At 36.8% G+C, this 14,390-nt stretch overlaps 1 protein-coding gene across 6 annotated transcripts in view; it reads left to right on the top strand.

The window, feature by feature from the left end:
- The window catches only part of HOOK3 (hook microtubule tethering protein 3), a 123,435-nt gene that overhangs the window by 51,841 nt on the left and 57,204 nt on the right, over nt 1-14,390 (top strand). For all 6 annotated transcript variants that reach the window (XM_086703564.1, XM_086703565.1, XM_086703567.1 and 3 more), the window contains 3 exons: nt 4,051-4,214; nt 11,009-11,149; nt 12,716-12,917. In XM_086703564.1, coding sequence (XP_086559690.1) covers nt 4,051-4,214; nt 11,009-11,149; nt 12,716-12,917 — 507 coding nt within the window. The remainder of the gene's footprint in view (nt 1-4,050; nt 4,215-11,008; nt 11,150-12,715; nt 12,918-14,390) is intronic.

Below are 14,390 nucleotides of genomic sequence, written 5' to 3'. Positions count from 1 at the left end.
CGGGTCCATTAGAAAAAGTATTATAATCTGTGGCAGCTACAGTTTTACCAAATGTGCTTCTTTTTTTTTTTTTTAATGTTCATTTATTTATTTTGAGAGAGCCACAAGCACAAGTGGGAGAGGGGCAGAAAGAGGAGGGAGAGAGAGAAAATCCCAGGCAGGCTCCATGCTGTCAGTGCAGAGCCCAACTCAGAGCTCGAATTCACGAACCGCAAGATCATTACCTGAGCTCAAATCACAAGTTGGATGCATAACCAACTGAGCCACCCAGGTGCCCCCCAAATGTGTTGGTTAAATAATAAGACTTGAGAGTCTAAATTATTCCTTGATCCATAGTCTACAGAGTGGATATCGTGTTAGCAGGCTTGAACATTAATCTCATTGTACTTCTCCATCAGAGCTCTTGGGTCACCAGGGGCATTGTCAGTGAGCAGTAATATTTTTGAAGTCATCTTTTTTTCTGAGCAGTAGGTCTCAACAGTAGACTTAAAATATTTAGTAAACCATGTTGTAAGCGGATGTGCTGTCATCGGGACTCTGGTTCCATGGGTAGAGGACAGGCAGGGCAGATTAAGCATTAATTCTTAAGGGCCTTAGGATTTTCAGAATGGTAAATGAACATTGGCTTTAACTTAAACTCACCAGGTGCATCAATGTTTAATAAGAGAGTCGATCTGTCTGTTGAAGCTTTGAAGTCAGGCATTGACTTCTCCTGTCTAGCTGTGAAAGTCCTAGATAGCCTCTTCTTCCAATAGAAGAGAATTTCTCATCTACATTGAAAATCTGTTTAGTGTAGCCACCTTCATGAATTATCTCAACTCCTTAATTTCCTGGATAATTTGGTGTCTGTCGCTTCTATATCAGCTCTTGCTACTTCATCTTGCACTTTTTGTTATGGAGGTAGTTTTTCCCTTTTACTTCATGTACCAACCTCTGTTGGCTTCAGACTTTTCTTCTGCAGTTTCCTCACCTCTCTCAGCCCTCATAGAGTTGAAGAGAGTTAGGGCCTTGCTCTGGATTAGGCTTTGCCCTAAGGGAACATTGTGGCTGATCTCTCCAGACCACTAAAACTTTCTCCATATCAACAATAAGGCTGTTGTTTCACTTTCTTATCATTTGCGTGTTCACTGGAGTAGCTTTAAACCTTTAATTTGTTTTAAGAATTTTTCCTTTGCATTCACAATTTGGCTACACTGTTTAATACAAGAAGCCTGGCTTTCAGCCTATCTCGGTTTTCAACGTGCCTTTCTCACTAAGCTTAATCATTTCTGCCTTTTGATTTAAAATGAGAGATGCGCAGCCTTTCACTTGAACACTTACAGGGTATAGTAGGCCTAATAATTTCAGTATTTTTGTGTCTCTGAGTATAGGGAGGCCTGAGGAGAGAGAGAGACTAGTGGGGGAGGAACAGCTGGTCAGTGGAGCAGTCAGACCACACTCAACAGTTACCAACTAAATTAACCATTTTATATGGGTGTGTTTGGTGGCACCCCAAAGCAATTACAATAGCAACATCGAAGATCACTGTAACAAATACAATAATAATGAAGAAGTTTGAAATATTATAAGAATTATCAAAATGTGACAGAGACATGAAGTAAGCAGTGCTGTTGGAAAAATGGTGCCTATAGACTTGAGACTGGATTGCCACAAACCTTCAATGTGTAAAAATGGCAGTACTGAGGAGTACAGCAAAACAAGGTATGCCTGTAGTCTCCGTTTTCCGTGTGTGTGAAAAGGACTTTTGCCAAATACACAGGCATACATCATTTAAAAAAAAAAAAAAAGGAGGAAGGTGCAGAAATGGATGAAATAGTCCAGTGACATGGAATAGAGCCACTGCTCTCTTCTGAGGCAAGACTCACGCATTTATAGAAACCTGACAAATTATAGAGCTGGCATTTTAGCTTCATTCATTTATTCAACAAATGTTACTGAGTGCCTTCTGAAGAGAGTGTGTGAAGTGGATATCAGTCTGAAGAGGCCTTAGAAGCCTTTGTAAAGATTTTGACTTTGAATAAGTGGGAAGTCGTTGGAGGATTTTGAGCAAAGTAGTCATGTGAGCTGATTTTGTTTAAATGGATTATTGTGACCGGTGTATGGAGAATAGACTAAAGGGAGGCAAGGGCCAAATTTAGAAGACTAATTAAGAAACCACTGCACAAATCCAGGCAAAAAAAAATTATGTTAGCTTAGATTGGAATTTAGGGCTTGTTAAGAAGTGGTCAAAATATGTTTGAAGGTATAGCCAATGATATTTTCTTACAAATTGGATGTGACTATGAAGGAAAGATGTTAAGGATTATGACTGAGCAACTGGAAGGACAGAGTTCCTTTTCACTGAAATAGGAAAGACTGGAGGGAATGAGAGTGAGAAGTGATTAAGAGCTCCACTTGGACAATTTAAATTTGAGATGCCTGTTAGACATCCAAGTGTAAATGATGTCCAGTTTAGGCATGCAGGCTAGAAATAGAAATGTGCAAGTTATCACTGAATCAAGGACGTTTATAGCCATGAAACTGGAAGCCATCACTGTATGTAAAGAAGAAAAGCTGTAGGGTAGTCTAATGGCAGGGAAATAAAGAGGAATTGACTAAGGAGACAGGGAAGCCTGGTAGGCTGGTATAGAAACCAGGAGAGTAAGGGGTCCTGGTAGCCAAGTGAAGGAAATGCTTCAAGGAGGAGTATGTGATCAGTTGCTTCAAACATTGATTGATCGCAGTGACATGGAGGTGTCAGTAGTGATCTGATGAGCAGTTTTGTAGAATGGTAGGGCCAATAGCCCAGCTAGAATGAGTTCAAGAGAAAGTGGAGGATGGGGAGCAAGAATTAGAAATGGCAGTTAACTTTTGTTATTACAGCTTTATTGAGATAAAATGAACGTATAATAAACTGCTCATATTTGAAGTGTACATTCAAAACTGTTGACATATGTATGAATATGTGAAAACATTACCACAATTGATATAATGAACCCATCACCCTCAAATGTTTTCTCATGACTCTGTATTCCCCCTCCAGTCCCCAGCTCTGCTTTGTCACTATAGATTTGTTTGTATCTTCTTGAATTGTATATAAAAGGAATCATACATTGTATACTTTTTTGTCTGATTTTTTTCATTATTTTGTGATTCGTTTATGTTGATGGTATCCATAGTTAATTCTTTTTTTTTTTTTTTTTTTCAACATTTATTTATTTTTGGGACAGAGAGAGACAGAGCATGAACGGGGGAGGGGCAGAGAGAGAGGGAGACACAGAATCGGAAACAGGCTCCAGGCTCCGAGCCATCAGCCCAGAGCCTGACGCGGGGCTCGAACTCCCGGACCGCGAGATCGTGACCTGGCTGAAGTCGGACGCTTAACCGACTGCGCCACCCAGGCGCCCCCATAGTTAATTCTTTTTCATTGCCAAATAGTATTCTCTTATATGCACATACTAGAATTTATCCATTAACCTGTTGATGAACATTTGTGTTGTTTCTAGTTTTTCTCTATTATAAATAAAACAGCTGTTAACATTCTTTATAAATCTGTGTGGCCATGTGCTTTAATTTCTCTTGAGTAAGTAAATACTGCCTAGGTCACGTAGTAGTTGCATGTTTAATTTTTTTTGAAAACGCAAAGCTGTTTTCCAAAGTGCTTGAAACATTTTACATTGTCACCAAAAGCGTATGAGACTTCCATTTATTCTACATCTCTGCCAACACTTGGTATAGCCAGTATTTTTTATTTTAGCCTTTCTAGGAGTGTATTGGTAGAACATTGTGGTTGTAATTTACATTTCCTTAATGATTAATCATGAGTATCTTTTTGTGTGCTTAGTTGCCATTTACATATCTTACTTGGTGGACTGTCTTTTCAGATGTAAAGAATGAATTCCTGCTTACTCTTATATATTGCTCTGCCTGTGCAGTATTCAAAGGTAGTGTAAATGTTTGCAGTGGAGGTTGATCAAAACAGGCTTTAATTCATAATGGTAATTCACAAGTGATTGTGCTGATGCCAGTGTAATTGGAAGAAATAATTGCCGTCTTCTTATATTCTAATAGGTTGCAGCATTGCAAGAGGAGAAAAGTAGTCTTTTGGCAGAGAATCAGGTATTAATGGAAAGACTTAATCAATCTGATTCTATAGAAGATCCGAACAGTCCTGCAGGAAGAAGGCATCTGCAGCTTCAAACTCAATTAGAACAACTCCAAGAAGAAACATTCAGGTAAAAGACCCCTCACTAAAGTCTATCCGTTAAAACATTTGGTAATTGTCTTTTAAAGTTAAGAATATAGTGTTAGGACTATAACACTAGGTGGCTGCAAACCACAGGAGGATGTAAAATAAACAACTTCCCCAAATCTTCCCATGTGACACGAAGGTAACTTCATACCTAGGAAAAATTCTATCAAAACCACACGCTCAGTATTACCTGAAAGACAGTATGCCTCAGCTGTTCTTGTGAGAAAAGCAAACAAGAACCACACATCCCATACACCTGTCCCACCCCATCCTGCTAGGTGCTTTGAGGCAAGTAAAAGGCAGATTAACAAAAAATTAGAGGAAGACAGAAAAATACAGGGCCTGAGGGTAAGGTAAGTTGGAGAGATCATCAGAAAGATTAAACTCACTCAAAATCTGAAATCAGTTTTAAGACAAAAAAGAGATTAAACCACAAACTGCAGGGAAAAGATTTCAAAGTCAAGTGAGTTGCCTTAAAGGACCAGATACCCTGAAAACATAGTGGCACTAACATAAAGAGATTGGTGCCCTTTGCAGGTACTTGGTTTAAAGGGACACAATAAAAAGGCCAGGTCCATGATTTATAGAGATAGGCTTATTTAAAGGGCAAGCTAATTTAAAGGGACTGTTTTCTTTTTTTTTTTTTTTTTTTTTTAATTTTTTTTTTTTTCAACGTTTATTATTTATTTTTGGGACAGAGAGAGACAGAGCATGAACGGGGGAGGGGCAGAGAGAGAGGGAGACACAGAATCGGAAACAGGCTCCAGGCTCCGAGCCATCAGCCCAGAGCCCAACGCGGGGCTCGAACTCACGGACCGCGAGATTGTGACCTGGCTGAAGTCGGACGCTTAACCGACTGCGCCACCCAGGCGCCCTGAAAGGGACTGTTTTCTAAACACATCTTCTGGGAGAGGTAAAGGCTAAGAGGAAGGGAGAATCACCCTTTGGCAATTGGATGGTGAAAGGGAAAAGGAGAAAAGGAAAAATTTGGCATCCTGCCAGATAAAACAGATCCACACAATTAAAGGATTTAGCAGTAAGACATATATTTTGCTTTAACAGGAAAAAACAAAAAACTATATTTAAGTCTTTTCTGAAACCTTAGAAATAGTCCATCCCCTGTGGTCTACATGAGCAATTCAAGATATGGTCTGTGGGCCCCTGCAGGTTTGCAGAGACCCTTTCAGAGAGGCTTCCAGCCCATCCCTTTTCTTTTTTTTTTTTTTTAATTTTTTTTTTTTTTCAACGTTTATTTATTTTTGGGACAGAGAGAGACAGAGCATGAACGGGGGAGGGACAGAGAGAGAGGGAGACACAGAATCGGAAACAGGCTCCAGGCTCCGAGCCATCAGCTCAGAGCCTGACACGGGTCTCGAACTCCCGGACCGCGAGATCGTGACCTGGCTGAAGTCGGACGCTTAACCGACTGCGCCACCCAGGCGCCCCATAGCCCATCCCTTTTCTACCTACATGTCTGTGCAAGGGTGGATTTCCTTCATACATTTCAGCCAAAAAGGTGTCACAACAGGTGAATATAGAAATAGCTATGACAGCCCAGCTGTTTCCTGTGAAACTGGATTATTTGAATCACAAAAATGTAAAACATCACCATTCTTCTCCCTATTTTTGTGTTTTAGGATATACAGTTATTTTTCATAAATGATGTGTTGTCTATATTGATATAATAGTTTTATTACTGTCCTTTTCAATATATTTAGGTGTTTCTGTATTAAGTTTTAAATATGATAAGTAAATATCCATAGATAAAACCTACGTAAACAAAAGTTCTTTCAAATGTCAGTAATTTTAAGAGTGTGAAGAGGTCCTGAGACCAAAAAGTTTGAGAACCCTTCATCTTAATCTTGACCTTCTAAGACAGAATTGGTAGATAGTAAAATCTAAGTATGACTGTACCCTTTTGTTTCTAAATTATGGCTAGTTTTTGTTCTGTTTTGTTTTGTTTTGAAGGGGGGGTTGAGGGGTGGACAGGGGGGAGAGAGAGAGAGAGAGAGAGAGAGAGAATATGAGAATGAGAATGAGAATGAATTCCATGCAGGCTCCGCACTGTCAGTACATGGAGCCCAACGCAGGGCTCTAACTCCTGAACTGTGAGACCATGACCTGAGCTGAATGAAAGAGTTGGATGCCTAACCAACTGAGCCACCCAGGTGTCCCTAAATTGTGGCTAGTTTTTAAAGTATAGTTTGGGGAAGTGGTATTTAGAATTGTCCTGTGTATTCATTATGAAGGATATAGTGTCTAAGTCTTTTATTTGTTCCAGAATACATGTTGTAGTACATATTGCAATTATTATTTTGAAGCGCTTAAACAATTCAAGTACTTATCAGCACTACATATTTATACCTCTTAGTATTTATTATTCCTTATAGTCAAATATAATTCTTCTGGGTTATCTGTATTATAACCTTGTATCTTTCATATTTTTCTTTTTTGAGCATTGATACAAGCTTTAAAGTTTTAACTCTCATAGATTTTTTTTGAAGAAATTATTAATTTTAATATATGTGATAGTGGTATTGTGCTTTTAATTTTTTTAATGTTTTTATTTATTTTTGAGAGAGAGAGAGGGAGACAGAGCATGAGTAGGGGAGGGGAGAGAGTAAAGGAGACACAGAATCAAAAGCAGGCTCCAGGCAGTCAGCACAGAGCCTGATGGGAGGCTTGAACTCATGAGCCGTGAGATCATGACCTGAGCTGAAGTCAGATACTTAACTGACTGAGCCACCCAGGCACCCCTCATGGATTTTTTTTTTTTAATTTTTTTTTTTTAACGTTTATTTATTTTTGAGACAGAGAGACAGAGCATGAACGGGGGAGGGTCAGAGAGAGGGAGACACAGAATCTGAAACAGGCTCCAGGCTCTGAGCTGTCAGCACAGAGCCCGACGCGGGGCTTGAACTCATGGACCGCGAGATCATGACCTGAGCCGAAGTCAGCCGCTTAACCGACTGAGCCACCCAGGCGCCCCTCATGGATTATTTTTAATTACAAAATGGACAATATATTTTTCTAATGGAGGGATCTGGCAGTTACCATTTAATTAAATCATCAAACTAAGTAGCACCACCCACAGGGTACACAGTGTCACTTGTATAGTATTTTTGCCAGATATTTAACCTGAATGTAATCATGAAGAAATAATCAGAATAAGGAATATCCTTAAAGATGGGTAAGACTACTCAAAAAGTCAATAAAATAGGAGTTTATTTTTTCTCTTTATTTTTTTATATTTTTTAAATGTTTGTTTATTTTTAAGAGAGAGACAGATTGCAAGTGGGGGAGGGGCAGAGAGAGAGAGAGGGAGACACAGAATCTGAAACAGGTTCCAGGCTCTGAGCTGTCAGCACAGAGCCCGACCTGGGGCTCAAACCCACAAACTGCGAGATTATGATCTGAGCTGAAGTCCGACACTTTAACTGACTGAGCCACCCAGCAGCCCATCAAAAAAGTCAATATTATAAAAAACAAAAGGAAGGAAATACAAAAGGGATAATACAACTAAAGATAATGTGAAAATTTTTCTTTGGATCCTGGATCAAAGTGGAAAGAGGGAACATTTTTACTACAGTTGGATAAATATGGACTACATATTAGATAAATTAATATTAATTGTCTTAGATATAATGATGGTATTGCAATGATGATAAGACTATCCTTACTGCTGTAGTATTTAGGGGTGAAGGGTCATGACCTCTGCAGCTTCCTTTATGATAGTTCTCAAAAAAAAATGTACGTGTGTATTTTATGTGTTTACCCATAAAGTGAGAGAAAGCATATGAGGCAAAATGTTAACAACAAGTAGATGAATCTAGCAAAGGGTGTGCAGGTATTCATGAACTAGTCTTTCAAATTGTAGATTTCAAATATTTAAAAGTAAATAGTTGGTGGGGGGGGCGGTTAAATCCAATTTTCTAGACAATGATAACATCTGGAGCATAAGAATTTACTTCCACTTTTCCTTCCCTTACATCAAACCCAACAAAAATAATTTTAAAAAATACTAACATCTGATATATGAGTATTTTTTAAATAATGCTAAATAAAACAACAGCAACTTCAATTGGTACTTTATTACAATAAACTTTATCCCAGGATCGTTAACCTGTTATTAAGTCTATTACAATAACAATTTAACAATATTAAATTTCTTATTTTAGCTCTTTCAATCCATAAGTTAAAGGAGAAGGAATAGTACAAAATAAGTTTGGTGTGTGAAATTCTCAGTAAAGAACAAGATGATAATTTGTATTAATATAGTATTTGAGTTTTTTTCTAGACATTCCAAAAATCCTGGCTTTGCCACTTAGTAGCTGTGTAACTTTGGGCATGCCTCCATTTCATTCACTGTAAGATGGTCTAATAATTACTTACTTTCTAGAATTTTTGTATTAAATGAGTTAACGTGTGAAAAGTACTGAGAATATTGCCTGGCACACAGATACAATTTAGTTATTTCTAGAAAATGAAATAAAAATAAGATAAAATTTTGGAATGACAAAAAGTAAATGATCATTATTTATGGATAATAGGTTGGTCCACCTAGAAAATGTGAAGTGAATCAACCAAAAGTTCTCAGAACCGGTAAACACTTAATGGGAAGAGAGTAACTATAAGACATTTGTATAGGTCATAAGATGTTCTAGTAATAACTAGGTAGGATCATCAGGAAAAACTTGCTTTTGTAAGTTTATAAGTACCCAAGGAATAATAAAATTTAAAAGGAATATGAGGGACTTGTACAACAAAAACTTCTTAGTCGTACATAAAAAGTATCTCAGTATATGGAGAACGATAACATCTGTTTGTTTACTTTGTTTTTTTTACACGTTTTTAACGGCGCATTGTAAGAATGCCATTTTCTCTTAAATTATTATATAATTTGAACTTGATTCCAATTCACATTTTGTGTTCAGCCAGAAGTATTGATGAGCAGGAGATTCCCAGAACGTTTACACTCAAAGTATAATGAGGGAGTGCTTGCCATGTCCTTTGTTGAAATGTTACACACCTGTACTAATTTTGGTATTGGTGCAGCAAAGTAGACAAACCAGTAACAAATGCAGATCCAGAAAACTGACCCAAGTGTATACATAAATTTCTAATAAGACAAAGGTGGCATTTTTTTAATCAATAGGTAAAGATTAAATTATTTGTTAAATGGTTTTGGGATAATAGGTAAATATTTTGGCAGGAAAAGTTTGATTCCTACATTACATCATACACTACAGTTAATTCCAGGGGGAATTGAGAATTTTAGTGTTAAAAATGAAACCCTGGGGGCGCCTGGGTGGCTCAGTCGGTTGAGCATCTGACTTCAGGTCAGGTCGTGATCTAGCGGTCTGTGAGTTCAAGCCCCGCTTTGGGCTTTGTGCTGACAGCTCAGAGCCTGGAGCCTGCTTCGGATTCTGTGTGTGTCTCTCTCTCTGCCCCTCCCCCGCTCATGCTCTGTCTCTCTCTGTCTCTCAAAAATGAATAAACATTAAAAAAAAAATTAAAAAAAAAAAAAGAAACCCTGTTAAGTACTAACAAGAAATATAAAATATTTTTATAATATTTTATTATATATGTGTATATTTAAATTTATTTAAATTTGTATTTATTTATAGTAAAATTTATTCATTAAATTATTAAAATTTATTTATTAAATTTATTTATATTTAAATATATTTTTAAATATTTGCAATATTTTTATGTTTTATATAAAAGAAAAAAGCTTTATAATCATACACCAAAAGTGAAAACTATAAGGTAGAAAATGCATCAATAGAATTACATAGAAATTAAGAATTTCTGTTAAATTGAAATACTTCTATAAATAAAATTGAAAGTAAATAAAGGAACACCTGAGGGGGCGCCTATGTGGCTCAGTTGGTTAAGCGTCCAACTCCTGATTTCTGTGCCGGTCATGATCTCGTGGTTGGTCAGGCTCCTCGCTGGGCATGGAGCCTGCTTAAGATTCTCTCTCTCTCCCTGTCTCCAATCCTTCCCCACTCAGGCTCCCTCTTTCTCTCAAAAAAAATTTTTAAGAGTTGGGGGCACCTGGTGGCTCAGTCAGTTGAGCATCCCACTCTTGGATTTCAGCTCAGGTCCTGATTCTCAGTGTTCAGGGGATCAAACCCCACGTCAGACTGCCCTCTTCTGCCCCTCTCTGCCACTCGTATGCTCACTCACTCTCATTCTCTCTCTCTCTCTCAAATAAAAAAAATAAATAATCAACAATAAATATTTGTGACATTAGAGACAATCCTGTAAATCAAAAGGAAAGATTTATGTTAAAGCAAAATAAAATAAGAGGTATGAACGGTATTATCCATATTTAGAGGGGAAAAGACCTATGAATAGCAACCAAACTAGAGGATATACTCAAAAATGTTAATTAACAGTTTTATCTACTTAGATTAATACATATTTTTTCTTGCTTTTCTGTATTATAAATTTTCAACAAGGAACATCTGTTAATTTCATGGTCACAAATAAAACTTTAAATAAATTTTATGTTCTGTATTTGGAAAAATATTACGTGATGTCTAGCTTTCTGAACAGAGGAGTGATAATCAGTTGTTATGTTTCCATAAGCCTTGGACCAGTGGAATCCATTTTCAGGATAGTTAAAACTTGAAGATAGAGCTTATGGTCACAGAAGTAGGAGACAGGTTCAAGAGTGTATTCTCATGTTTTTTATTTCCTTTTGCTGTTCTAAGGAGAATTATTAGACAATAAATAGTACTTTCTTGGTCTATTTTGTTTTGATTACAGACTAGAAGCAGCCAAAGATGATTATCGTATACGCTGTGAAGAGTTAGAAAAGGAAATCTCTGAACTCCGGCAACAGAATGATGAACTAACCACTTTGGCAGATGATGCTCAGTCTTTAAAAGATGAAATAGATGTTCTTAGGTAAACAGTTTTCCCATGTTTGTGACCTCTCAGGCCTGTCATCACCCAGAACAGCTCTGCCACTTATGTTATAAACTCTAGGATCTCTGAGCATAGCAGGGTATTTAACTGGGTTCAGATTCCAGTGCTATCATTTATTTAACCTCTCATGTAACCATTTTCTCATCTGTAAAATGGAGATAATACACCTCCCACCTCAGATTTAGATGCAGAACTAAGTAAGTTTTTATTTCTAAATCGTTGGAACAGCATATGTCAAGTAAGTGCTGTATAAATGTTTGTTAAATAGAAACTAGTCTCTGACCATCACTAAATACTTGTGTAGCTCTGGAGCTTTTCTTATTATGACTCCTTTTCTTTAATTTCAAGTCCTCTGCTCACTCAGTCTTCCTCTTTCTCGGATACTGTCACACCCCAGGAGGCATCATTTCCTTGCTGGACCAGTTTACCTGCACCTCGACTCACTTAGAGAACTAAGTGCCTTCACTCTCTGCCACCTCAATTTGCCACCATTCCACTTGTATAATCTATCTTCTGTCGGATCATTCCAGCCATTTACACTTTTGCTCTTTGAATACTGAGAATGAATAGAGAAAATCACATAGTGATACAGTTTTGTCCTACTACAAAGCCATGATCTTTACTCTTCCTTGGGCTCTTACCTGTGGTCCACCATTCTGCTGCTCATGATAGATAGCTCTGTCTCCCATTTCTCTCATAGCTAGCACCTATTTCCATAACTCTTTTCACCTGGACACCCATCCCCCACCCCACCCCCCCACCTCTCAATGCTTTAGTCTCAGTAGATGACATTGTCTCCTACTGCATCAAGGAAAAACCATGAGCTGTGGGGACTCTCCATGCCCTGTACTTCCTGCACCTCTAACTGCCCTGCATTCCCACCTATCTTTTCATTTTTGCTTTTAGAATGTAGACTTGTCATTCTTTCTCATGTCCAGTGCTGATTCCTTCTTCAGTGCTCTGGGTCTCAATACTTCTTGCTTACACAAGGACTGTGTTCCATCTGTTATCATTTCTCTTTGCATTTGGATCTCCCACTTTAGCATATATTTATATGTTTAGGTCTCTCATCTTAGAAAAAAGACTTACTCCTCTCTCCTTCCCTCCAGAACAAATTTAGATTACACAAGGTAAAATTTACATTCTCTCCTTAACTCCTTAAAATGTGCCCTCTCCTACCCCCACTGCTGCACGGAAATGGCTGTTCCTTTGGTCACTAATGTCATTCTAATTGCCAAATCATTTGGACACTGCACAATTTATTTTGCTTCTTTGCTACATGTCACTGTGCTGGCTACCCCCCTACACACACCCCACCACCACCACTTGCTTTCCTGAAATTATATGACATTCTCCATTACAAGTTTTGCTGTAATTTTGGTCATATTTTTTAGCCTGAACAAAACATTAATCTAGAGTCACCTTTGGTCTTATAACTTCATTTGAATGTGTTCTTTTCTGGCAGTCCCTCTTGGTTTAGCACTATTAAAACAGCTTTACAACTCTGGATGTGTTTCTGATTTCTGATTTCCCATCTCATTCTAGACATTCTTCTGATAAAGTGTCTAAACTAGAAGGCCAAGTGGAATCATATAAAAAGAAGCTAGAAGATCTTGGTGATTTGAGGCGTCAGGTTAAACTCTTAGAAGAAAAGAATACTATGTATATGCAGAACACTGTCAGTCTAGAGGAAGAGTTAAGAAAAGCCAATGCAGCTCGAAGTCAACTTGAGACATATAAGAGACAGGTAAAAAGAATAGTAACAAAGTTTCTTAATGATGTTTTCAAGCAAGCTTTCCATTATAATACTGTGGCTTACCAAAAATCCACTGACTTTTGTTTTCACAGTATTCTGTTTTTTACCTATGGAAACTTCGTTCTTTTTTTCTTACTAAGTTCTTAATTTTAATTCCAGTGTAGCTAACATTAAAACTTAGTTCTTATCCAGAGGTTACCAACTAGTCTCTATAGCAAATCTTTTTATTGTTTTTTATTTTTAAGTTATTATGTAATACTTAAGAAATACACAAAAGTAAAAGAATAATATAAGTATCTATGCTTAAAAAAATAAAACATACTCTTCCCCTCTTCATTATAGTAACCACTATGCTGTTTTGTAGTTTTCTTTCCCGTGCATCTCTTTATTCTTTTGGTGCATATATATTTACTCACGTATGTGTATATGTATGTATGTATATATATATATATATGTGTGTGTGTGTGTGTGTATATATATATATATATATATATATATATATATATATATATATAATGTGTAACATTTTTGACATGTTTCAGGACTATATAAATGATATAGTAAAAAGACTTCTGTGATTTACTTTGCTCAGTATATTTGTGAAATTTGTTTATGTTGATAGGTATAGCTTTATTCGTTTCATATGTACTGCTATACAGTATCCTGTTGAGTCACGAAACCACAGTTTATCCATTTTCCTATTGAAGGACAACATAGGATGTTTCAACATTTCTTTTAATTACAAGAAATATCACAATGAATAGTATTGAATATGTCCTCTTCTATACATGTGTGAAAGTTTTACAGCTATAAGGAATTTCTTCCTAGAGTATCTTCATTTAATGAGATACTGCTAAATTGCTCTTCAAAATGATTGTATTACTAACCAGAAGTTTGTATGAATCCCTGTTGTTCCACATCATCACCAACACATAGTATTGTCACACTTGAAATTTTGCCAGTTGGTTGAATATGAAATCGTGTCGCCTCATGATTATACTTTGCATTACCCTAATTACAAATATATTTACTGATTACATTTCTTTTGTGAATTGCCCATTTTTAATCTTCTATTCATTTTTAAAATTGTGTTATTTCTTGCTGATTTCTGAAAGTTCTTTATATGGTCTTGCTATTAATCTTTTGTCAATTACACTTGCTATTTTTATTTCCTACCATTCTGTGACCTTTCTCTTTACCTTTTTTGAGATTAACTTTAAATATCTTTTTATGATATTGTCTTAAATATTTTGTCTTTTGTCTTAAATAATTTCCTACATAAAGATGTAAGACTAACCTCTGTTTTCTTAACAAAGATTTAAAGTTAGTTTTGTGCACAATTAGTTCTTTAAATCACACATAATTAATTTTTGTGTAGGATGCTAGATTAAGGATCCATTTGAATACTTCATTGTCTGTGTAGGCAACCAGTCAACGTAGTGGCATTTATTTAGTAGTCCGTTT

The sequence above is a fragment of the Puma concolor genome, chromosome B1 (genome assembly GCF_028749965.1).
Source record: "Puma concolor isolate L17-30 chromosome B1, mPumCon1.1.hap2, whole genome shotgun sequence".
Taxonomy (NCBI): Eukaryota; Metazoa; Chordata; class Mammalia; order Carnivora; family Felidae; genus Puma; species Puma concolor.
This window is presented reverse-complemented; position numbering and strand designations above follow the sequence as displayed.